At 36.6% G+C, this 25,666-nt stretch overlaps 3 protein-coding genes across 3 annotated transcripts; 2 read left to right on the top strand and 1 right to left on the bottom strand.

Annotated features, from left to right (window-relative positions):
• Positions 1–6,239: 6,239 nt before the first annotated feature.
• On the top strand, positions 6,240–7,456 carry LOC141706072 (uncharacterized). The gene is made up of 4 exons (XM_074508905.1): positions 6,240–6,390; positions 6,564–6,696; positions 6,814–6,886; positions 7,145–7,456. The coding sequence occupies exons 1-4, from the start codon at positions 6,366–6,368 to the stop codon at positions 7,391–7,393; spliced, it is 480 nt and encodes a 159-aa protein (XP_074365006.1). The 5' UTR covers positions 6,240–6,365; the 3' UTR covers positions 7,394–7,456.
• A 1,565-nt stretch (positions 7,457–9,021) lies between these two features.
• LOC141707829 (phosphatidylinositol 4-phosphate 5-kinase 6-like) lies at positions 9,022–12,995 on the top strand. Its single transcript, XM_074511204.1, has 8 exons — positions 9,022–10,624; positions 11,015–11,182; positions 11,276–11,441; positions 11,538–11,654; positions 11,742–11,932; positions 12,120–12,250; positions 12,351–12,429; positions 12,498–12,995. The coding sequence occupies exons 1-8, from the start codon at positions 9,513–9,515 to the stop codon at positions 12,778–12,780; spliced, it is 2,247 nt and encodes a 748-aa protein (XP_074367305.1). The 5' UTR covers positions 9,022–9,512; the 3' UTR covers positions 12,781–12,995.
• Positions 12,996–14,022: 1,027 nt separating this feature from the next.
• LOC141707828 (nonsense-mediated mRNA decay factor SMG7-like) lies at positions 14,023–23,220 on the bottom strand. Its single transcript, XM_074511203.1, has 8 exons — positions 22,964–23,220; positions 20,000–20,084; positions 19,126–19,725; positions 18,872–18,994; positions 17,840–18,072; positions 15,877–17,759; positions 15,631–15,771; positions 14,023–14,448 (listed from the first exon to the last, which is right to left on the bottom strand). Exons 2-6 carry the CDS (start codon positions 20,066–20,068, stop codon positions 15,899–15,901), a joined length of 2,886 nt encoding a protein of 961 aa, XP_074367304.1. The 5' UTR covers positions 20,069–20,084; positions 22,964–23,220; the 3' UTR covers positions 14,023–14,448; positions 15,631–15,771; positions 15,877–15,898.
• Positions 23,221–25,666: the final 2,446 nt, after the last annotated feature.

Raw genomic sequence — 25,666 nt, 5'->3', positions numbered from 1 at the left:
CCTTCCTTCCCATGTCATGCTTATATCATCCTCATGATGTCATCCTCCCTTCCTTGTCCTCTTTCTATTGGTTGGATGACATCATTCCCACTAATCCCTTTGATTAACTTCCTAATCGTTTGCCTAATGACCGCTGATCTGTTATACGGTTCGCTTAACTTTCGTTCTCGTTTATCGTTTGAAGGATCATACCCGGGATCTTATTACTTAGGTTCCCTTAACCTTTCTCAATACATTATATTCCTTTTTATGATCCTCTATTATAATCCTTTAATTTAAATCCTTTTTATCCTGTTACCTTATACTCAATTCTCTCCGTATCTTGTGGATTTCCGGGAAAAACCAAAGTGTTCGGAATTGGATTCTGACGATCTTTACATACACTTATATACTTCATAGAGTACTAATAATATCCCATAAGATCAATAACAGAACCCCTACATAGCGTGGCATGAACAGTTTTCTCATTCAGCAAAAACACTATTCATAAGGGTTTCAAAAATTTCCAAAAATTGGGGTTATTACAGCATCTGCCTTAGCGTTTTCCTCCCTTGGAATGTGCTCAACATGGCATTCATCGAATTGGGTCATCACAGCCCTTACTAGGCGGACATACTTAGCCATCGTACCATCCCTTGCCTCAAACTCTCCCTTCACTTGGGATATGACCAACTTCGAGTCTCCACAGACCTTCAAGTTCTTGACTCTCAGTGTCCCTGCTAGGCCGAGGCCAGCTATCAAAGCTTCATATTCTGCCTCATTATTTGTGGTCGGGAAGTCTAACTTCATAGCATACTCAATCAAGAACCCATCAGGGCTTTGTAAAACCAAACTTGCTCCAATTGAATTTGTTTTTGATGCTCCATCAAAATAGAGAACCCAATATTCCTTCTCCTTATCATCTTGTTCTTTGTCCCCCTTATCAACTTCCTTGTCTTGAGGTATGGTATCTTCTTGCCCCCCGACTTTTTGGTTGGGTATGGTACATTCCACCACGAATTCAGCTAATGCCTGGGCTTTTATTGCCGTTCGTGGTTTATACTTGATGTCGAATTCTCCCAGCTCTATTGCCCACTTGATCAACCTCCCACTAGCCTTGGGACTGTGAACGATATTTCTCAGGGGTTGATTTGTTAGCACCTCAATTTTATGAGCCTGGAAGTAAGGACGCAGCTTTCTCAAAGCCATTACCAAGGCTAAAGCAAACTTCTCAATAGTTGAATAATTCAACTCAGCTTCATGCAGAATTTTACTGACATAGTACACGGGATTCTGGATTTTCAGTTCCTCCTTAACCAATACAGCGCTCAAGGCACTCTCTGAAACGGCCAAATATAAGTATAAAAATTTAATCGAAGCTGGCTTGGCCAGCAATGGGGCCTGAGCCATATAATTCCGTAATTCCTCGAATGTCTTCTGGCTTTCTTCACTCCATACAAAATCCTTAACCTTCTTTAAAGACTTGAAGAACGACAAACACTTGTCTCCAGACTTTGAGATGAATCGTCTCAATGCAGCAACCCTTCCAGTGAGCTTTCGAACATCTTTGATAGTTTTTGGGGGCTCCATGTCCAGGATTGCCTTTATTTTATCGGGATTGGCCTCGATTCCTCTCTTGGAGACCATCAATCCCAAAAACTTTCCAGATCCTACTCCGAAAGCACACTTTGTAGGATTTAACATCATCTTGTGGTACCTCAGGACCACGAAAGCTTCCCTCAAATGGGTTATATGGTCAGTCTTCACTAGACTCTTGACTAACATGTCATTAACATAAACTTCCATGGTCTTGCCAATAAGATCCTTAAAAATTTTATTTACCAACCTTTGATAAGTGGCTCCTGCATTCTTGAGACCAAATGCCATAACAAGATAACAATAAACACCAAAGTCAGTGATGAATGATACCTTTGGGATGTCGTCCTTGTGCATCTTGATCTGATTGTATCCATTAAATCCATCCATGAAGCTCAGCATCTCATGTCCAGCAGTGGCATCTATCAAAGTATCTATCCTTGGTAACGGGAAACAGTCCTTAGGGCATGCGTCATTCAGATCAGTGAAGTCCACACACATCCTCCATTTTCCATTGGCCTTCTTCACCATTACAGGGTTTTCTAACCATTCTGGAAATTGTATCTCCTCAATAAAACCAGCCTCTAAGAGCTTCTCTACTTTCTGCTTTATAGCTTCTTGCCTCTCTGGGGCAAAACTTCTTTTCTTTTGCTTCACCGTCTTCCGACTTGGATCCACATTCAACTTGTGAGTAATTAGTTCCGGGTCTATGGCTGGCATATCAGCTACCGACCATGCAAACACATCACTATTTTCTCGCTAAAATTTCACTAACTTCCCTCTAAGGGGCTCCTCTAGTGTGGCTCCAACAAAAGTAACTTTTTCAGGATCCTCAGGAGCTAAAGGAATCGAAACCAAGTCTTCAGCTGGCTTCCCTCTTTTCTCATTATTCTCTCGAATATCCAGATCTTCAATAGGCAGAACTTGCCCCCCAACTCCATTTGCCCTCAGTGAGGCCACATAGCAACTTCTAGCCATTTTTTGATCTCCTCTTTCTTCTTCAATTCCATTCTGGGTGGGAAACTTCATAACTAAATGGTAGGAAGAAGGGATTGCCTTGAAGGTATGTCCCTGTTCTCCTCATGATAGCATTGTAAGTTGAACTAGCCTTTACTACCACAAAGTCCAACATATGTGTTACTTGCCTTGGTTCCTGTCCTATCGTTATTGGCAACTTGATTATCCCTTCCACGGGGCACTCCACTCCCGCAAATCCATATATCGGCATGTCGGTTGGGGTCAATTGGGAGTCATTATATCCCATCCTTAAAAAGGTGTCATGGAGCAAGATATCCACTGAAGCACCATTATCCATAAGGACCCTCTTAACCGGGCTTTTTCCTATTATAGGTGTTATGACCAATGGGTCGTCATGAGGAAATTTCACACCCCCTAGGTCAGAATCATCAAAAGCCATTGTTATTCCTGTCCTGGCCCTCTTCGGGGCTTCTCCAATAATATGCATAACCTCCCTAGCATAAGCTTTCCTGGAGTTCTTGGATAATCCATCAGCAGTCGGTCCTCCAAAAATCGTGTTTATCACAGGTCCTCGAGGTCGTGGTCCTCCAAAGATTGTATTTATCACCGGTCCCCTAGGTTGGGGATTCCTCCCCTGATCGTCTTGGTCCCTCCTACGATCTTCGAAGTTCTTTCTCCCATCGTTATTCCTTTCTCTTCCTTCCCCAGTTTACTTGTTCAATCTTCCTTTCCGAATGAGGAATTCTATTTCATCTTTTAGTTGTCTACACTCATCGCTGTCATGACCAACATCCTTGTGAAATCTACAATATTTGCTCTTATCTAGCTTGCCAGGATCCACCTTCAAGGGTTTCGGCCAACAAATATCTTGATCTTTCTCGATTTCCATCAAGATCTGGCTTCTAGGAGCATTCAGCTTAGCATATTCAGCGAACTTTTGCCCAGGTCCTCCCTTCTTAGGGGTTGAATCAGGGTTATGCTCAGTTCTAGGATACTTGTCCTCGATAATATATTCCAGATCAGTTTTTCGCTTCTTGCCTCCAGTGGGCTCGTTACTTATTACTGTCTTCCTTATACTCTCCTCCACTTTGTTGTACTTCTAGGCCCTATCTTGGAGCTGCAACATGCTTTCAGGGGGCGCTTGGCTAAGGACATCCTGAAGAACTCATCCCTAGTTCCCTGTTGTAGTACTATCATAGCTACCTTGTCATCAAGGTCGGAGGCTTTTAAAGCTTCCTTTGTGAATTGATTCAGGTAGTCTCTCAAGGATTCCTTCGCTCCCTGCACAATGCTCATGAGGGATGCTGAACTTTTCTCATGCACTCTCCCACTGATGAACTGTTTAATAAAAGCCTGACTTAATTCTCTGAAGGACCCAATAGAGTTCGGGGGCAAACGACTATACCATCTTTGAGCCATACCCGACAGGGTTTGAGGAAAGGCCCGACACTTAATAGCGTCATTCACGGGCTGCAACAACAGTGCATTGGAGAATGCCCTGACATGATTAGCGGGATCTCCCGTGCCATCATAAGCTTTGATAGTGGCATTTTGAACTTTCTGGAGATATGGGCATTCATTATCTCTTCAGTAAATGGTGGAGTAGGATCATCATGATCTCCTAGGGGAAGAAGATTGCTTGGATCAGCTCTTGGGACTACAGCCCTTCTTTGTGACGGACCATCCAGGTCTATGATTGGAGGAGGATTTCTCCCCCTAGGTGGTAATGGGGGCCTGGGAGCCTGGTGCGCCTCCAAGTCGCGCTTCAACCTTTGAATCTCATCCTCATGGGCCTTGATTCTCTTCTGCACTTCTTGGGAATTCACCCCTCGGGTGCTCCTGGGACGTTGGTTACCATCAGCCATCGGCTCTTTGCCAGCACGTCTCCTTCTAGGGGTCATTTCATCATCCGAAAATTCGGAGTCTCTCTCAGTATAAGGACCAGAAAATTCCTGATCCTCCGGGATAGGACCCAAATCTTGTATGTATGGGGGTGTTTTCCCCCGTGCTTCACTCCGTCCAGCATGTCCACTTCCTCCAACCTCGGGATAAAGGGGGATCCCATAAGGGGGTTAGTGGTCACAACAGTTGAATACTCATACCCAATGGGTCGAGAATTCACAGGTGTATGTAGTTGTTGAAGTTGAGGATTTGTACCTTGAGGAGCCGGGGGAATCGTCCCTTGAGGTTGAGGTTCAGTTGCCCCTACCTGGGCTCCTCCTTGGGTGGCGGCATAGGTTGAATGCGGAGGTACCTCCACGGTTGATGAGATCGTTTGAGTTGTCCCCGCGGGTGTTCCTCCTTCAAGGACTTTGCTTGTTCTCCGTGTTCTTGTCATGGTTATTTTTGTGCTTTCCCACAAACGGCGCCAAATGTTATGGATTAAAAACTAAGGTATAATAATTGTTGTATCAATTACTAAGGAATGTGAGCTTCGAGGCTCGATTTGACTGCTCTTGTATTTCGTGACTCAATCTGCCTTAACAAGATGCCTACATACCTTGCTGATTGCTAAGGGTCAAGTCAAAAAACGTAGTTCTGATTGGTGGGGGTGAGACCCCTTATATAGATGTTGGGAGTCCTTGAATTGGACTTGGGTTAGGAGACTAGGTAGGCAAGTCTCTGAATTAGAATGGATTTTGGAGTCCTAGGAAGTAGGAAGCTGATTTCTTATCCCATAAAGTTCCTTGGAGGCTAATCTACAAGGATTTATATCCCCACTAGGACTCATCTTGATAGCCGTTTTTCTCCCTTATTAATTAATTACGAAATTAATTAATATTCAGGGTTTTGGGCCTTCTCAAATGGGCCTAGCCGTTGGCCCAATTCTGATATGATTAATCAACATTAATTATATACCCAGGCCTTATTTTCTTCCCTATCATTTGCTATTACTTAATTATTTTTAAAATAATACTACAGAAAATAAAGTTTACAGAGAATAGAAGTCAATTTGTGTTAATAGTTTACTTTGTAGTTAGTAGTTTTTCAAAATAAAAGTAAATATATGTTATTTTTTACTTAATTTAACGTAACTTAATAAATTTTTAATATAATTTATAAATAAATAAAGTTTACAGAGAATGTAAGTCAATTCGTGTTAGTAGTTTGTAGTTTTTCTAAAATTAAAAATAAATATAAGTTATTTTACTTAATTTAACGTAACTTAATAAATTTTTAATATAATTTATAAATCGTTTAAAATATATTTTTATTTTATAAATTAAAAAGACGATTGGATGAATACTAACTAAAAAGAAAATAAAATTTACAAATAAAGTCGAGTTGTGTTAAAAATAAAGTTTATAAAGAATAGAAGTTAACTTATGTTAGATAAGTACCAAAATTTGGCACCAAATTATATATGGTTTCACTTATTAATAAAGAGTATAGATTATGCGATTATGCGTTAAGCGTCATAATTAACCATTTTCTTGAAAGTTGTTATTTATGTAAAAAAAAATCTTTAATATAGGTCATTTATGTCATTTTTTCTATCTTTTAAGCCAATGTAAAGTCTCTTTTTTCACAGATTTTTAGTTTTTACGGTGTTGAGATCATATTTAGTTTAAATTTTTGAGTGTGCATAAGCATTTCATATATGCAATTCCTTGCTTGAGAGTTGGATTTGTAGAAGGCCTCCCATGCATGGTGTGATGCCTTCATTCAGGTAGAAGTTTATCATCAAAACACAAGCTAGTTTTGCCTATTGCTCAAGCAAGAATTATGCCTACTCTTTCTTTAAGCTTAAGATTAGCCTCATAAACAGGCTGAAATATCAATGTTCATTGAAACTGTACAAACAATTCACTATGGGCCAATCTCTGAAAAAACAAGGTTTGTGCCATTTTTCTAATCTTAATTTCTGATTCATTCTGAACGTTTGATATCGATATTGAACTGTCTTAGAAAAATAAAGCAAAAGAAAATGCACAACTATGGTCTATAATCATCAAATAAAGCAAAAGATAAGGATTAGGTTAATCAGTAATTGGTGTTCTGATATGCAGGAAATGGTGAAGAAACATTCAAGGAGAAAGAAATCAGGGCGGTGACTGAAAAATGTTATGATGCACATTTTGCTGACCCCAATAAAGATTACAACTCTGTCGACTTCTACTATGCAGTCTCCCAAACTGTGGAGTAAGTAGCTCTCTTGATTTTAAGTGCTTTACTGGTTAACAAATGTTTCAAGCTTATAAGGAGCATAAATCTATGTGGACTGTGTTGATCTGTTATGTTTTCATCTGTGATATTCAGAGAAATCAACAAAATAATCGGAAGCACACAGTTACGTGTACCAAGAGCTGCCACACTCGAGGATGCATACAATGTAAGCAATAAGCTGACTATCTTATTGTAGATTGGCATGCACTTAAGATGTTTCACTGACTCTCTAATAGTTTTAAGTACACAGAATGAATGTAGTTGTTAGTTGGCTGTAGAAAGTTAATATTTCTCATTACTAAAAATTAAAACTCGGAATAAGGGCACTTGGTTGATATAGATATGCATGAAGGAGAGATTATTGTGTAGCTCCATAAGGATGTTGGAAAGACTGATAGAGGGAGAGGGTTTCTTTCATTTGCAGAAATACCACCAAGGCAAAGGAAAGACTTTAACAAAAGAAGAGTTTCAGAAAATTCTTCAGGCTGTTATTCTTGATACGGGAGTGTCAGGCATGGGAGCCAAAGACATGCTCCTATACATCTTTGGTGTTCCATTAACTGCTGTTTTTCTCAAGCAACAGATTATTCCGGGAGCTGTCCGTAATGACATATTCATTCCTGCTGTTACTTCAGCAACTGTTTTCCTACTTGCTAAACTTAACAAGATTTGATTCAATTTCATGTATACATCTTACTATTATGTATTGAATGATAATATTGAAAAAGCCAACTTATCTCTAATGTTGTAGTCTAGTGGACAGCATGCTCCTCTTCTCCGTCACTATTTATGCGATTGAATATTGAAAGAGAAAGTTAGCACCAGGATAAGCAAGAATCCAAAAAATCCAGGACTAAGAAGAGCTTTGAACTGCAAAGAAAATCAACAAATGACTGGAGAAGAATTTACAAATTTGAATTGCACACAAATTTAATTATTTTGTCCTCCACTAGCATCAACATATCAAGACATGTAACACGTATCATAATACAAATGTACAGAACGACTATTTGCAGGAGACTAAAACTATATCCTAACCAGGATTTTGCCCAATTACATGATCTTCCACTAGCATGTAAGTATATACATGCCCCCCACGGGCCACGACTCACCATTTTATCTACAATGGCATAAAAGCATACCTCTATCAAGGTCAACGGGCTGAGGAGCCTCCGCAATTAGACCATTTGCAGCAATTGAAGTGAAAGGAGAGGCTGTAGGATCGATAACCACGCCATCATTAGTTGCATTCAGTTTATTCGCCACTTCAAAATGATGGTTAGCATCAGCCCTGCACTGCATGAAGTTTATTTGCCTAAGGCCCTCATCAGCTAATAAAACAACCCGTTTTACTTGTAAACTGCATGCACATTTGGCTAGGATTCAATTCTGCAACGAATTAGTATTTTCATCATTCAATCAGTTTTGGCTCGAGTTTGAATATTAGTTAATATTTGTTTTGATAGTAAGTCAGCAGCTACTAGTTTGAGTTTTTTATGCTGAATATAAACCTGCAAAATTTTCTGTCAAGTCAGGCGAACAAAATTCTTAAATTATTTCCGCGATTCCTGGCATATACAAACGAGTATTGAACTTGTGAGATTTGAGTCTTCGCATAAGCAAGTAGGGTTCAAAACTTCTCAAAATTTTATACAGATTTGCTTTCTTTTCCTACAAAGTCAAATTCAAGTTAGTTGGATTCATTTTCCGCCCCTACTCTGGATATGACCATGGATAGGGACATGGAGTAACATCAATGGGGATATACATGAATGCAAAAGTAGGCTGTCTGCAGCTGTGGCATCATCCTAGAAGACACTTGTTTCTTTTTTGTTCTCTCAGACTCATCATCACCGAACAAGAGTCACCCAAAAGCCAAAATACACAAGCAATTTGCCTCTTCATATTTACAAAATTCTTTCCTGTTGCACCTCTATCCTGATGTACATAATAGTTAATACACCAAAAAGCCATACCATCAGAGCAAAAAGATATCCTAAGTTTCGATTTTGAAATTCAAAATTTAGCATTAAAGAAAATTCTCGTGCAAGGCCAACAAAGGGTTGGTGCAGTGGTTGACATCTTGTTTCCCTTGCGGCGGTCAAGAATTTAACTCATGGTTTGTCCATGTATAATTAATTATCAAAAAAAAGATTGCGGGTGCAAGATTTTTATAGAAATGTCAATTTATATCCGGAAATACATATTTGATTTGTATATTTTGTAAGGTTACATGGTTTGTAGTGGAAAAAAGATTCAAATTCGATTATTTGGGATTTATAGAAAAATTAATAAGTATAAGATCATATAAAGCATCCCCTCGTCAGAGATTAGTTGTCTTAAACAGAGGCAAGTGGTTACATTACATCCGCTAATCCTTCCACAAAATAGAGTACTACTTCTTTAACAACCAACCCTTTCAGAAACTCACGCTTTGCTGTCAAAATTATTCTGATCCTAATTAACCATTTTAATTACCCACTAAAATTATTCTTCAAACTTTTCAACTTTGTTTCTCCATTGATTAATGGGTAGGAGGAACTCACTTAATCCACTCCATGCCAAAGCACCACCACCTTGTTTCATGAAATTTTCTGACTAATGAACATAAATATTGTTTTTGTGCTAAACACTTTGTAAACTTGTCTTAATCATTGCATGCATGGTGGGATATATAAACCTTATGAATTCAGTTTGGATTTGTTTTATTATTGCGAGGGAAGATAAATCTGCATTTTTGTTTGTCTAAAATGGATTAGTGATCGACTATTTTTTCATCCAACTGTGGCGTGATGAAGGCGTGGGAAGCAACTGTACGCAAGACACAGGCTGCTGCAAAGAGGAGAGCAAACACCATTTTTGGTACAACTTATGTTGCTCATGCTAGCGACGACGAAAGTGAGGCACCTGCAGAGCATCAAAGTGAGCGGGCTGGAGATGTTTATGATGCTGAAAGATTCCTCTCTAATGGTGATTATTATACGGGACAGTGGGCTGATAATTTCCCTCATGGTATTGGTAAATATTGGTGGACTGATGGATGTATGTATGTTGGTGATTGGTGTAGAGGCAAAACAATGGGGACTGGTATTTTTAGCTGGCCTTCAGGGGCTGTCTACGAAGGCGAATTCAAGAATGGATATATGGATGGTGAAGGTACTTTTTCAACCCCAAATGGTGACATGTATAAAGGTTCTTGGATAATGAATTTGAAGCATGGTTACGGTGTTAAAGAGTACTCGAATGGGGATTACTATGAGGGTGATTGGTGTCGGGGGCTGCAGGAAGGGCATGGGAAATATCAGTGGAAAACTGGGAATTGTTATGAAGGGGAATGGAGGAACGGAATGATTGGTGGGAAAGGGAAGTTGATTTGGGATAATGGGAATTCATATGATGGATACTGGGAAGATGGTTTGCCTAGAGGGAATGGTACATTTAAATGGCCTGATGGGAGTTTTTATGTTGGAAATTGGAGTAAAGATCCCAAGGAACAAAAGGGAAATTACTATCCATCAGGTTCTTCTATAGTGGACGGGAACGTGGAGTGGGATCCTCAACAAGTCTATCTTGAGGATATGCAGGAATGTTTGGTTTGTCCCAATGAGAAAGTTCCAATCATGCCATCTCAGAAGAAACTGGCTATTTGGAGGTCTTCCAAGAATGTCGATCCAAGTGCAAGGCCTAGGAGATTGTCGGTTGATGGGAGACTTGAGGCTACTTCAGATAGTCCATTTGTTAGGAGTGCAAGAGGGTCAAGAGATGATGCTTCACTGACGCTTGAAGATTTTAGCACGAGAGGTAGTCCGATAAGGATACCAAAAGTTATCAAGAGACAAGGAGAGACAATCAGCAAAGGACATAAAAATTATGAGCTCATGCTCAATTTGCAGCTGGGAATCAGGTATTTTTTGTGGTCCTCCTGAGTGTATTTTTTCCGTGCTAATTAAACACACAACCACCCACTTTGGCGGCCCCTCAACCTATGTTGGGAAGAGGTCATTACTGCTAGAGCAACCCTGAGTATTAGTTTAAATTTATTAGCTATTAACGATTCCCAAGTAATAATAAAGATTGCTAACATACCACCTGAGTAATGGGGAAGATGGGGGAAGGACAAAGGAGTCTTGTCACTAAGCTATCAACGTTCTCGTTTGCCATCTTTATGGCTGTTTCTCAATGTTAAAGTAACAGTTTTATTTTCTCATAATTTTTGGATATACAGTGTGCTCCTGACTTGTAGGGTTTTAGATGATTAGTCGTTTGAATTTGGGTTTTATGGTGTTGTTGACAGGCATTCTGTAGGAAGACCAGGTCCACCTCCATCTCTAGATTTGAAAGCTTCAGCGTTCGACCCCAAGGAGAAAGTTTGGACAAGGTTTCCTCCTGAGGGATCCAAGTACACCCCGCCCCACCAATCATGTGAATTTAGATGGAAAGATTATTGTCCGTTAGTTTTCAGGTAAGCATGTACAGATATTCCTCTTTTTCGAATTATATCTTCATGCTGTTCCTCGTATCAACATTTTTATTCATCTCCTGTAAACATTAATAGGACCTTAAGGAAGCTGTTCAACGTAGATGCAGCTGATTACATGTTATCCCTTTGTGGGAACGATGCCCTTCGAGAACTCTCTTCTCCTGGGAAAAGTGGTAGCTTTTTCTACTTAACAAACGATGACTGTTACATGATCAAAACTATGAAAAAATCAGAAGTAGCAGTGAGTACTTGAACCCATGAGATTAGCCCTCAGATAATATAATATATTTTTTCTTTTCACAAAAGAATTTCAGTCGAATTTCTATGGTATGATTAGGTGCTCTTAAGGATGTTATCAGCCTATTATAATCACTTCCGTTCATATGGGAATACTCTACTCACTAAATATTATGGACTGCATTGTGTGAAGTTGAATGGCCCTGCACAGAAGAAGGTGAGATGAGATTCTCTTCTTTGTTTTTTGTTAAGCCATTGGGAGTTGACTCTGTCTAAAAGTTACAATGTGGGCGACACAATGTAGGTGCGGTTCATCATCATGGGAAACCTTTTCTGTTCCTACTCAATTCACAGGCGATTTGATCTAAAGGGCTCGTCCCTTGGCCGTATAACAGATAAGACAGAGGCGGAGATTGATTCCAACACAATTCTCAAAGATCTTGATCTCAACTTCTTATTCCGTCTACAGAAAACATGGTTTCACGAATTTCAGAGGTAATTTTACTTTCCTATAAACAATACTCTGGAACTTCTTCTCTATATTTAACACGAGTATTCAGGCATGCCACAACTGCTAACCCCGTGGATCTAGCTAAATATCTTTCACATGTAAATCTGGTCATTTCTAGTTTGATTCTGCAAAATAGAGGTCTAAATTGTTTTTATTTTTTTTTAATTACAGGCAAATAGATAGAGATTGTGAGTTTCTTGAACAGGAGAGGATTATGGACTACAGCCTTTTGGTTGGCCTTCATTTCAAAGAACCAGCAAGTGCTAGTGATCTGATTCCCTCTGGAACACGAACATCAACTGGTCTGATCTTTTCTCATATTTCCTAATTGTCATGTTTAGGTCTAATCTCCTCTTCTTAAATAACAAAGTACGAAGTCCATGGTGTCCTTTTTCATTGCAGATAATGGTGAATCGGTCTGTGATTCAGTCTCTCGTCTTTCAAGAGCAGAAATGGATCAGCTTCTTTTAGACCCTGCAGGGTAAATATGTGCATGCCCATGCATGATAGATGATACCTGATACTGACAACATATACATAACATTTCAGGTGGGCTAGCATTAAACTGGGAGTGAACATGCCAGCACGGGTGGAAAGAACAGAAAGAACAGACGAGTTTCAGCTAATAGGAGAGGCAACAGGAGAGTACTATGATGTTGTGATGTTCTTTGGTATTATAGACATCCTCCAAGACTATGACATTACCAAGAAACTTGAGCATGCATACAAGTCCATTCAGTACGATCCAACTTCAATTTCAGCAGTTGATCCAAGACAATATGCAAAGCGTTTCCGTGATTTTATATTAAAAGTTTTTGCAGAAGATGAATGATATGCTTATCTTTTGAAAGATCAGGCCACTGGTTAACCAAGCAAGGTTTACAGATCTCTACGTGCAGAATATACTCAAGTGTGACATTCCTTGGTTATATTTGTTATAACAAATAATATTCGGTATAGAAACAAAACTGTATGATCTTACAAACAAGATGAACTGTATCATTCACTTGTACAAAATTTAAACAAAACGGTAGTAGTTAAACTGTATCGAAGCAAGAATTGGTATGTACGAGCAACATCAAATATAATATATGAAACATATACATAAAATTGTGCATGCGCCTTCTCTCAACAGACCACAGTATAAGTTTGCCAGGTTGAAGTGAATTTTCCATTTTTTTAACACCATTAACTTTGTTTTTAGAATATCAAAATCTGCAGACTCCCATCCTTGTACTGAAGTTCGAACCACTCAACTTTAAAGAATCTAAGGTACAGTTTTTGTGCACACAAGCCGGGTGTGTTTTGCGAAAACAACCAAGTAATGTTGCATACATTATAACATAATCAAACACTATGCTGTATATCTTAAATACTTTATACGGTGTTATCTAAGAATCCAAATAAAGTAGAACATACTAACATCATAAATACTTCTCCATCATATTAGCACATTTTACATCAAAGACTTGCCTTTGCATCTCCTTATTTCCAAATTTACTTTTCATAATATTTAGATTTTTATTGCAACAAATTTGCCGATTACATAGAATCTGAAAATTGTAAATTGTCGTCTACTCTGTATTTATTGATCTCACTTGTCATTTCAGTTGGAGAAGTATTGGTGGGTAATTCTTATATAATTCATTTCAGTTCTTCCAAATAAATTTAAGAGTAACAAAAACAAACAGCACATGTACACAGGGCTAAGGATTGTTAACAGTTTTGAGGTGGTATATCAGAATGGATTTATGGTTTCATTTATCTCGGTTCCCCCCAAATATACTGGAGTAACAAGGCATCAAGTGCATGAATGCCCTAAAATCTGTTCAATTTTTCGTGACCTGGATTGATTACAATCGTAATAAATTCACGATCATACCAAACCAACAATGGTAAACAATCTGAAAGGATTTATTTAATATCAATGGTGAGTCCATGCATAGACAGATAATACAATGTGTACCAGATCAATCATGCCATTTGCTATATTATAAGATGAACAATCAAGATGATTATACTTCAAAGTTGCATATGAAATACTGCAAAACTGAATCGCAAGGACTAATAAACAGAAAAAAAGAATGGACAACAGACCCAACATTTTATTCTGTGTTGCTACATCCTGTTCCAACCCAAAATAAACCAACACATAATTCAACTATATTATTATAATTTCCACAAATGATGGTACATATAGACCACCAAAATGCATAATATCTTACTATAATACTCCACTGCCACAAACACCTCATAATGGCAAATTGGCAATTTCTAGAACACCCATTTAACAGAGGTACCTTTTCAGTACACAAAGACCATATTTCGCTGACTGGAATTGTCTGCAAATATTTGACTACGACACATTCCAGTTTCGTCTTAAACATTCATATCTTCAATCCAATCTAACCAAGGACTTTAACCACAAAAGATTTGCATTTACTGCACCTATCGACTCCATGATCTCCCTTTGATCCGATCTGGAAAAGCTCGGCACAAGCTTCAAAAACACAAAAAGAAAACCATAAATTTTTCATTATTTTATAAATATAAAAACTTGTTACAAAATTCATGATAAGCCTCAGTTGAAGGTTCTTACGTAAGTGCTGCTAATCATTGGACATCCAATTAACCAAAAATCAATTAAGTCCAGTCAGCACATACGTAGTTGTCTAAATAACGTCTAGCTAATCACCAAGTGAGCAATAAGAAGCACATTTCACAATATTACAATAGATTGAGACTCGTAGGAAGTTGTAAACTCGGAAACAATAAAGTAATCTAGATAGTTCATGCAAGTCAATTAAATATGTCTTAGAATGGACATGGCTGCACCCAAAGGGTAGCGGCTGCGGGTTACCTCGATAAAAAGAATGTACATGGCAAACGTGTCATATTCCTGGAAGTGTGGCTTGTATTTTCATGTTCTTTATCCTAAATCTCGAATTTATGCACGACACTAAATACATTTATGAAGACAGGAACCAAACTCATACAACGCACTTAATAAATCCATGCCCTCTTGTGTACTCTTGTTATCATATATATAATTACATAAATATGTACCATAATATTATATTAATATATAAAAAATGTATTACTTGAAATTGTAACACAAGTTCGGCAGGTTTTAATTTTGAAGTCTAATATTACTTTGAGGTTTTTATAAGGTTTTAATTTTGAGGTCGAATATTACTTCAAGGTTTTTATATCTATTACTGCTAGTATTGTAATATTATGATATTACAGAAAAAATATACATAGATGGATTCTACTCGGTATATGCCGATTTAAGTTTTCTTGACTTATATTTAGTGATATTTATTATTAAAAATTTCTTCCGCCTAAAGTGAGACAGTGAGGGTACATGCCATAATGCTGTAATATCTTCTTTTTGATGTTACATACACAATTTACCAACAAAGCAACAATATTTAAAAGATTATCCCCGTCATGGTCAGCAGTGGTTTGGATTGCTTTGACCCTGTTTGTCGTTTAACTAAACAACCCTAGAGATATTTTTCAAAGTCGCATGCCACCTTTTCTAACCTTGTGTATTGTACTAGTAATTGACAATTTGACATTGATAGGTACAATTTTCAAGTCACTTATTTTTCTTTATATTAGTACATGAGTTACTAAATAAACTTATAAAACATTATAAGGAGAGCAGAAGACAAACCTCTTTAACAGCAGGTGCCTGCAACACTCCAAGACCATCCATGCCCAATAATAACTAACAACATTGGCCACAACACAAACATGATAGCTGAATAGCTAGAACCAGGCCACTTGATGTCAGCCATAGTAAATTGTTCACAACCTAAAAAAGACAAATCAAAGTAACATCTTCAGATAATATGTCAAAAATATTTAGAATAGTCCTTCATGCATATTTAAATCATAATAAAAATAGCAGAGCCCATACCATCCACACACCCATATTCATCTCACACGAAGAAACGACCTTCCCAGAGAGACTGCCCTTGATATTGTGGTGCTAGCGGAACTGATTGATTACTTGCTTTTTGATTATTCTGCTGTTGTCCCTGATACTGATTAAAGTTCCCAGGAATTTGATAATCCTGCCAAATATTTTGGTTGACCATTGGGGCTCGCGATGTAGAGGCTTGTTTCCCAGGGAAAGGAAAGCTTACAACCCCGTTTAAGTTATCATTTTTACTCACAGGTTGATAAACTGTTACTGGACTAATAGAATTGCTAAAGCCACCAACTGGTGCGGCTGACGGTAGCTGATATCCATCTAGCCAGCTATAATCATCCAATAGTGGAGCTTCCTTGGATATTATACCAGACAAAGGTTCATCCACGGATTTGGAAGGGACAGAGTTGAATCCAGGAGGTGGACCCAGGCGTCGAACGGGTCGGCTAACTGGATTCTTTTTTAATCCTGATGACGGCTTCATAGAAAGAGTAGGTGCATTGTCTCCAAAGGACAGAACAGAATCGAGTATATTTGAAATTCCAGTTTCTGTAGCCAATAAAGGATACCTATTAAGAGAATTAAGACTCATAGACTGTGGAGAAGGCAATGTTGAAGGAGCTGGCTGCAAAACCTCTGAATAATCCTGCAACTTAGATTTTGAAGAGAAGTCGCTCTCCAGCAAACTCCAACTGGAAAACCCATTGACAGCAGAAGCTTGTCCATTTGCCCAATTCAAATCACTTAGCTGTGCTGGTTGCAGATATTGGGTTGTGACACCAACAAAAGAAGTAGGTGGCCTTGAAGTCGTATTAAGAGAATTCTGAAGAACAGAATCAACATGCGGTACAGGAACAGATGCATCTGTATTTCCCAAACAAACATTGGAGGCATCAACAGCAGGCAGATAAACCTCAGTAGTTGTTGCATCTACCATATCAGTTTGCTTCTTAGCTACTAACGGCTTGAAAACAATCACCTCATCTTCGTCATCTCCATCCAAGTAAAGTTGTTCCTCTGGCTGCAGGGTTCTCTTCTCAATTTCCACAAAATCCTCTTGTCCAATAAAGCCAACTGCGGGGCTTTCGGTAGTTTGAGGGTCAGGGCCAATAACAAAGCTCCTCAGCTTAGTATCATAATAAATACAATGCTCTCCAACCCTCACTGCATTAGCAAGTGACTTCCCAGCTGCTATTATCCTTTCAATACGAGCTTTATTTTCCTTATCGCCACCGTCACCCTGAAATGAATGCTTTCTTGAAAAGTCCAGAATGAGTTGTGCGGCGTGCAGAGGAAGAAAACCCCTCAATTCAAAATCCTCAGGCAATGCAAGCCGATTGCCAGTTTCACCTTCATCATACCTGCTCATATTGTAAAAGCAACTATCATCCTCGTCCTCATTAACAAACATGAACCCACTTGAAAGGAGCTTATTCAAAAAGGGAACACAGCGATTCCAGAAAAAGGATCTTGCAGTACATTGCCTCTCATCAGGTTCGCTGCCAACCACAATATCTTGACGACATGCTAACCATTCCACAAAAACCATTATGCCAGGCAACAAGTAGCTGGATGTAGGATCAGTCAACTGGATGCACCTCTCAAGAATATGCCCCATAAATTCGAATATAGCAGTAAACGCTTTCTTGAGCACAACCGAACGTTGCAAGATTTCGGCATATGATTGATTGTCAGTTTCCCTATTTATATTATGAGCAGTGAATATCAAAATCGCAATTAGCCTAATAGTCAAGAGTCTACATTCCGAAGCATCAGCACCCAAGTTCAGACTCTCAACTGGACCAGAGGAAATAAGCTCAACAAAGTCGCTCCTGGTCAAAGAAAACACTTCCTCGAAAGTCTCCAAGCTGAAATTAAGATTAAAGAAGTAAGGTGACAACTTTTGATGTGACAATTATACAATATATGTTTATAAATATCATCCAACCTTGTACGTGTAAACAAAATGCCATTTAATCGGACAAAACGAATGCTGAATGCCTTTAGAATTTCTCCCAAACTGTGTGGCTTCTCTTTAACAAGAGCTGATTTGGCCTTAACATCCTTTGTTGCAGGCTTGTTGTCACCTTTCCCTCTTCCTCTTCCAGTAGTCCGAACCTGTCTAGGCTTGAAAGAAGATGTCTTAACATCCCCAAGCAGCTGTGAATAGCTCTGACGATTCTGCAAAATAAATTGAACAATGTTGATGACAGTAAACTACATCCATTTATAACATGTGATAAGATGGAGATGCTATGCTGTTAATGGACACTCCATGCTACATAAGACAAAATATCAAAGTCAGCCCCTATTTAGCTTACAACAAGAAAAGCTCACTTCTGCCTTTCTATTGTGCACATCTATGAACTTAGCTTGCCATCTATAATACAGGTTGAGATGAGTATCACAGAATTGCATTAAAAATAAAAGGTACTATGTGTGTATAGACACTCCATGCTATATAACACAAGATATTGAGGTCATCTCTTATTCAGCTTTTGTGCATGTATATGAATCAAGATCGCCATCAACAAAAAATGTTGGATATATTTTATCAAGAAATCAAAATAAAATTAGTACACACCATTACATGCAAAAAATTAAACTAAATTGTTAATCTTTAAAAAGAAAACCAAGAAGCTAAAATATGTGATCCCCCATGCACCAATGACCGAATATAGAACTAAATAATAGATGCAAAATGGTGTACAAAACTACTTTACACAAGAGGCCCCTTTCTCCACCTCATGTGTGCATATATTCAAGAAAACCGAGACATTTAATTATAAAAGAATAGTCATTAAATTATGTGAAATACATAAATGCATCATTTAGTCTTATTTATAGAACAAATCACGAGACGCCATTGATGAATACATACTCGTACCGAATTTGCATCTAATCATATAAAAAACAATTTTAAACAAAATCAAAGCTAGATCCGCGGATTAAATCTCTCCTGTATGTGCTTAATTAGTACCTTCTCAAATGCAATTATCAAATTTTCCCTTGCAGTGCTAAAAGGGGTATCTACTGCCAGACTTCGAAAATATCGATACACTGCTACCAATTCATCCCCCGAGTATGAAGCTAGTATTGCAAGCTGCATTCCATTTGACAACATAACTCTTTTGAGTTCTAAACATAAGTAATGAATTTTTAAACAGAAAAAGATGTCGAAGATAAAAGAACAAATGTAAGGCTAAACAAACATGCATAGAAATACAGACTTACCTGATGATGAGGGTTGCCACTTGAGGGCCAAAGTGATGCTGCCTGCATGTAGTAACTAGATGCAGCCGCAAAATCTCTAGCTTTTGAATCACCTTCCCCATACAGCCCTTTGTATCGAGCAAGATCCCCAAGATAAATCAAACAACGATTGCAGGATATCAAGCCTTCTTTAACCTCTATGGATCTGTTCCGCTCTTTGGAGGAAGAAATCTGACCTTCTGGATCATCTGTGATGTAACTCAGAGGTAGGCCATACTTTGCCCTGATCTTGACCATTAAATCATGATAAAAACCAGTTGCCTCGGAAAGAAAAGTTTTGAGTTGGGAGCGGATTTTATTGACCCGGTCAGGTCCACTTCTGATGGTGCCTTTTCCACTTTGAGACACAGATGATAAAGCAACACTATAGTATGCCCGCAACTCCTCAATTCTCCTGTAGTGCAACTGCCACAAAGCATACTCTATCTCATGTTGCTCGGAGAAATCATGATCTTCAAGGATGATAGTTTCATAGTTCTCACGCATCTGTTGCCATGCATTCGGATCTGATGGAATTCTTGATTGAGCTGCTTTCCTACGCCTAGTCTCCAATTCCGCATTCTAAAAAATAGAAGGCAAACTTAGAACTGCCAAGTACAAAATACAATCATGATGCCTGCATCTTTTTAATATCTTTAGAATTAGAAAATAGCTGGTGCCATATATCTCAAAGTATTATCAGCGTTTAACTGACAGTACATGAGTACAAAGATGTACACGTACTAAAATTCCAAGTTATCATGTAAATTTGGTGCTGCAAAGTGGTTATTTCATGACATACAATGAGAATTTTCTCAGGATATCATTTGGGTACAAAGACAGAAAGATCAGTTACCTGGTTGTAGAGATGCTGAATACGCTCTCTTGAAGTTATATCAGATGTGTTGTCCATCGGAATAGTCATTATCCATCAAAATACTCTGCCAAAATAAAAAAAAAAATTGAAAACAGTGTAATACAGCAACATTAGAGTAGTTTAACCAGGAACAGAATAATTTCAGGCATCAAAGAAACAAGGAAGCATAGTTAAAGTTACTTAATGAGCATAAAATGTTCTTGCAAGTGCAGTTACAAACTCTTACACCGCTGCATTACAGCATGGAGTAACAACAGCCCCACCTACAATCTTCTGTATATTATTTTTGAAGGTAGAAGTCAGAATCTGTGTGTCTTAGCAATACTATACTAAAGTGGTATTATAAATTAGTACTGCAAGGGCATTTTAGTCTTTTCAGAGTTAGTTACTTTCTGGAGAACTATAAATAGAAGTTGTAGTTGTAATTTTATTTTATGCTTGATGAAAAAAGAGAAAAAGGAACTTAGTTCCCCAATCTGTTTCTCTCTAATGTTCAACCTGAATTTTCTCTCTAAAACCATCTTTTTCTACAAGATATCTCTGCACCTCTCTTTTATACTCTGTTCTTATTCTAAATCTCAGCTGAAACTACTCTATTTCTATCATTTCTATCCATATAGAACTTAAACTCAGCTTATAATCTCATTAAATACCAAAAAACAAATTGAAATTTCATATCAGAACCCCCAAGTTCCTGATGGTACGCAGATTATGAAACACAAGGCAGGGTAGGCATGCGTATAAATATCAGAGACACAAATAATAAAAAGGATATATACTGACAAAGAAGAAACAGGGCACTCATTACAGATCTTTTTTACTCAAATTAATTTCAATATCACTGTATATTTGTTTTGACATTTTTTTATGCTCTTTTTAGTTTTTCTTCTTTGTAGCAATTGCTCATTCCCTAGTCTGTATAGAGATGTTCTAAAAAAAATTCCCAACATGCTATAATTGCATGGTCACCGTCCCATATATTTGGTCATGCTTTTTAATCTTCCTTAATATATAAACTCTCCCATACAAATCTAAATAATAGGGCCCGATACCAGTGGTTCATATTAAAACCATTCGAGTTTTATAATAGTAAGAAAAGGGCATCCAGAAGCATCTTAATATATTACAATTAACACATGATATTCTTTAATCTTTATCATTATTCAAGTATTAAGATTTTCTTTAAATATCGGTTATTCCAAATTTTAGTTGCAAATCCAATGCACGCTAAAGTTGGTTCCAAATCTAGAGTTCGGAACCAAATGTTAAAAAACTAAACTCCAAAGTGGTTCAATATTAAGATGCAAATATGCCTAAATGCATACTTGGTTCTAGATTTGAAACCAAGGATGCATATATGCATCTAGCCACATCATCAAATAATCACAAATGAAATGCATATTGGTGTGCTTTATATGATATTTAGGAGAGAAACAACAAATTAGTTAAATTTGGAATTATTTGGTTGCAAAATGCAACTATCTTTGGAATTGAAGTTCTATCTTTGCACTGAAAAGCACTTTTTGGTGCCAAATTATAGCAATAATTATAACCATTTTGCATCTAGCATTGGACTTGCTCTAAAAAGACTACAGGCACTGAGTGATACAGCCAGTAAAAATTGACAAATATCATTAAAAAAACGAAACAAGAGTAAGTGAGCAACCGGCCAACCAACACCGCAGATCAGACCAATATGCATGAAGGACTACAAGCTGTATTATTGTACTCTTGTTCCCCTTCCTATTATTTCTTAATAGTTCATCAAGCCATAATACTTCGCAAATACTTACGAAGCAAGAATTTCGCTGCCATCAGTTGACGAACGCATCACAATAGATGGATAATTAGGTTCTCAGTTAGTATCTAGTTAATATCTGATGTAGGACAAGGGTTAGGAAGGGGCTAAAACAAGGAGGTAAGGCCCATCTCCGCAGAGAATCACCAAGAAACACACAAATTCCTCATATTCAATTCGAACTATTCAACTCTATTCTACAAAGAAAATTACAATTGATTAAATAGAACTCCTAAGACTTGGTGAACAAGTAACACGGAGACTAATTAAAATCAAAAATGAAAGGAAACATCCTTTATTTGCTAACTCATACCTACTAATTATCTACTACCCATATATCTAATTATCATATATTTATTTTCTAGAATATTCCTAACTAGATAATATTTTTATAATTACAAACATATTTCTATGTAAATAATAATATAGAACAACTGAAAACTAATTTAATCGTTTTATACTCCGCATCATTCTCCCTTCATTCTCCTATTCGAGAAATTAAAACTCAGACCATAAAGGAGTATTATCAGAAATGGAATTTAGCACGAGGGAAGCAGCAAGAAGGACAACCTCTTTCAAAATAAAACATGAAATCCAATATCTCTGTCTATATATACACATGTCGTTTGAGAGTTTGTTAACCTCCGTGTCTCCTGTACTAGTGATACGACAAACTAACTATATTCTTTTATAGAAGATTACGCAATCCAGATATCAAAACTAAACACCGAAAGTTAAAGATACCGAAAACAACAACCTCATTTCACGAGTAAACACAATAGACGTCATATTACTGAAGTTTCTGCATGTCTTAATTCATAACATTAACACACCCTCACCAATCAGTATACACCCTTATTTCATTCAGCATACATCAATTTCAAATCACGTATCACGAGATTTATCATATCAGGTTTTTTAACATCATAAACAACATAACTATATCCATAGACATATTTGAAACCACGTAATTAGAAAAATTACAATTAAAACAACCAATCGAGCAAGCAAAACCCTAGATACATACAAATATATTCAGGCACAAAACAGATCGCAACTAATTAATCCACCAATCAACAAAAATATAGAAAATCAAAACGAAACAACGCATATAGGGATATATACGTATAGACAGAGATAGATACCTTTGGCGAAAACGATGTTGAAACTTGAATGTGATAGAGAATGATGAAGAAGAACCCTAAAACGCGTTTTAGGGTTTGGAGCTAGATTTTATGGTTTTAATTCATTGTTACTTATTTGTATTATATTTTCAGCTTTTCAGAGAGAGAGAGCGAGAGAGATGAGAATGAAGGAGAAAAGGAGAGATGAATATGATATGATGGCAGAAGAAGAAGCCTCCTTCGCTTGGTTTTCTTGCTTTGGTCGTCTTTTCAATTTCTTTTTTTAACCCTCCATATACGGCAAAATTCCCATTTTAATATGAAATCTATTATATATATAAATTTAAATTACTAAATTTTAATTTACCATTCTAATTTTAAATATTAAAATTAATATCAACTTTTATGGTTGTATGTATATAAAGAACTAGATAAATAAACGGTGTTTCACACGATTTTGGAAAATATCTCTTCTATATATAATAGAAGAACATGATAAAATTCATGATCTCATTTCAAATGACTATTAAATATTAATTAGGGAATCGAACATTGCACTTACAGTTGCTTTGTACTTTAAACGAATAAATATTTGTTATTTCAATTATTAAGACTTACTAATAACTTAAAAGAGTTTAATGTTCTTGAGTACATACTTAGGTGAGTATAAAGACTTTTTAATTTGAATACACAAGGAGTACATCAGTAAATACACGACTTAGATTAAAAATTTATTAATTTTATGCCTAAAATACATTATGTATTTATATAACTCCCCTAAGTACGTACTTAGGGGCATTTTTCTCTAACTTATAATTATATTTTTTTTCTTTACATTTGCTATTTTGTATCATATAATTATATAATATTTTTATATTAAAATGTATGTTGTTACACATATATTATTATATCATATTATTATAAAAGTAATTTTAAATAAATAAATAAATATAATTATTGAATTAGTATATGGAGAAATGTTGAAATTATTCACGAATTAAAGTCGTCGACGATTAAAATATCGCTATAATAATCCCGATACTAGAAAATAATCCATGTATGACCTATATCAACACAGTCATCTATAACATATTCTCAAATACATATATTGTTAAATACATGTTGTCTCCATGAATATAACAATCTTGTACGGACATTTTAATACGATGTCAGTGAGGTTGGACGGAAACATTGTTGATTTCAAATACACCAAGATTCAATTACCGTACACCCATAAATATTGGACCTACACAAACTACAATTAGTATCGATAAATATTTAACTCAAAGATTACATCTACCCAAAATATCTATTAAAACCAGAATCATCAAAGACTGAAAAAAAAACTGAAACACCACAAAATATTTCATCACTAAAAAGTCTAAACAATCATTGGGTATAAGCTGTTTCGAGTGATATTTTTACTACACTTCAATTAAATTATTAAGTACTATACATTTTATTTTCTAAGAAAACTTGTGCTAAAGTTTTTTAAAAAAATAAAATAACTTTTTTGTCTTTTTATGATAAAATCTAAGAAATAAACTTGTATATAATTTTAATGGACATATTTTTTTCTTATTTTTTAATTTTTAAATATATTTACATATATTTTTAAAATTAAAAGCTAAAAAATTGATAATTAGACCACCTTAAGTGACTGCAAATGATAATTTGTTGAGATCGGTGAACAAAACAATATATGGGCTTTGTTGTGCAAGACATGCCTGTATCATAACAAGATTAAGTGAAATTGACAGCCCTAAGAATTAGTTTTATGATAATCTAAATTTATATTTTGTACTGTATTAATTGAGTTTGTAAAAATGTCAAAGATTAGACTGGAGTATTTTTCTGTAAACAGTCTCAAGTCTAAGAATAAACTATGGAAGAAGATCAAGAAGATCATGCCTCGGAGAAACTGTGAAGAAGTTTGGAGTTGAATAAATCTGTTTTGGGAAAAATACTCTAAGTCAAGAAATCTATCAGTCACAGATCAAGTTATATAGAGAAGTCATTCGAGAACTCCAGAATGACTTATCGAGAAGTTCAAATTGGTCTATTGAGAAGTCCCAGAGAAATTGACAAGTCAAATAAAGATATGAAGATTGGAGATATCGACAAGTCATTTCTGCATATCGAGAACTAAGAGATATCGACAAGTCAAATGAAGATGTGAAGATTAGAGATATGGACAAGTTATTTCTACATGCAGAGATTTTGAGACTTCGACAAGCCAAGTTCACTTATAGAGAACTCAGAGATCTCAACAAGTCAAAGTTACCTATCGAGAACTCAGAGACCTCGACAAGCCAAATTCACTTATAGAGAACTTGGAGACCTCGACAAGTCAAAACACTTATAGAGAACTAAGAGATCTCGATAAGCCATTATACTTATCGAGATGTCAGTTCTCTATACACCAAACTGGAGATCTCGACATGAAACTCAAGTACAGAATGCACACAAGTTAAATATTCAAGATTATCAATCAACAAACGATTTAATCACTTAGATTGAAAAGTCTACAAAAGCAGCTTGAAGAGTACAATATCAAATGTCAAGATTAACTGATAAAGGAAAGTCACAGATTCACAGGATTTACAAAAATACATTAAGCCAAAAATGAAAAGTTTTAGATATAATTTAAAGTAGGGTTTAGTACATCTTATTGCATGCTGTATAAACATGTGTTTACTAATCTATAAAGTAAAAATTGATCAT

Source organism: Apium graveolens, chromosome 2, assembly GCF_009905375.1.
Source record: "Apium graveolens cultivar Ventura chromosome 2, ASM990537v1, whole genome shotgun sequence".
Taxonomy (NCBI): Eukaryota; Viridiplantae; Streptophyta; class Magnoliopsida; order Apiales; family Apiaceae; genus Apium; species Apium graveolens.
This window is presented reverse-complemented; position numbering and strand designations above follow the sequence as displayed.

What these genes read in the sequence shown, in the direction of transcription:
- LOC141706072 (XM_074508905.1), top strand. Translation starts at nt 6,366, where the DNA reads ATGGGCCAATCTCTGAAAAAACAAG. An exon ending in CCAATCTCTGAAAAAACAAG is followed by an intron (nt 6,391 to 6,563) that starts GTTTGTGCCATT and finishes TCTGATATGCAG; the next exon opens with GAAATGGTGAAGAAACATTC. An exon ending in CACTCGAGGATGCATACAAT is followed by an intron (nt 6,887 to 7,144) that starts GTAAGCAATAAG and finishes TTTCATTTGCAG; the next exon opens with AAATACCACCAAGGCAAAGG.
- LOC141707829 (XM_074511204.1), top strand. Translation starts at nt 9,513, where the DNA reads ATGAAGGCGTGGGAAGCAACTGTACGCAAGACACAGGCTGCTGCAAAG. An exon ending in TATTGTCCGTTAGTTTTCAG is followed by an intron (nt 11,183 to 11,275) that starts GTAAGCATGTAC and finishes AAACATTAATAG; the next exon opens with GACCTTAAGGAAGCTGTTCA. An exon ending in TGGTTTCACGAATTTCAGAG is followed by an intron (nt 11,933 to 12,119) that starts GTAATTTTACTT and finishes TTTTAATTACAG; the next exon opens with GCAAATAGATAGAGATTGTG.
- LOC141707828 (XM_074511203.1), bottom strand. Translation starts at nt 20,068, where the DNA reads ATGACTATTCCGATGGACAACACATCTGATATAACTTCAAGAGAGCGT. An exon ending in GTGGCAACCCTCATCATCAG is followed by an intron (nt 18,995 to 19,125) that starts GTAAGTCTGTAT and finishes AATGGAATGCAG; the next exon opens with CTTGCAATACTAGCTTCATA. An exon ending in TGATAATTGCATTTGAGAAG is followed by an intron (nt 18,073 to 18,871) that starts GTACTAATTAAG and finishes TTTATTTTGCAG; the next exon opens with AATCGTCAGAGCTATTCACA.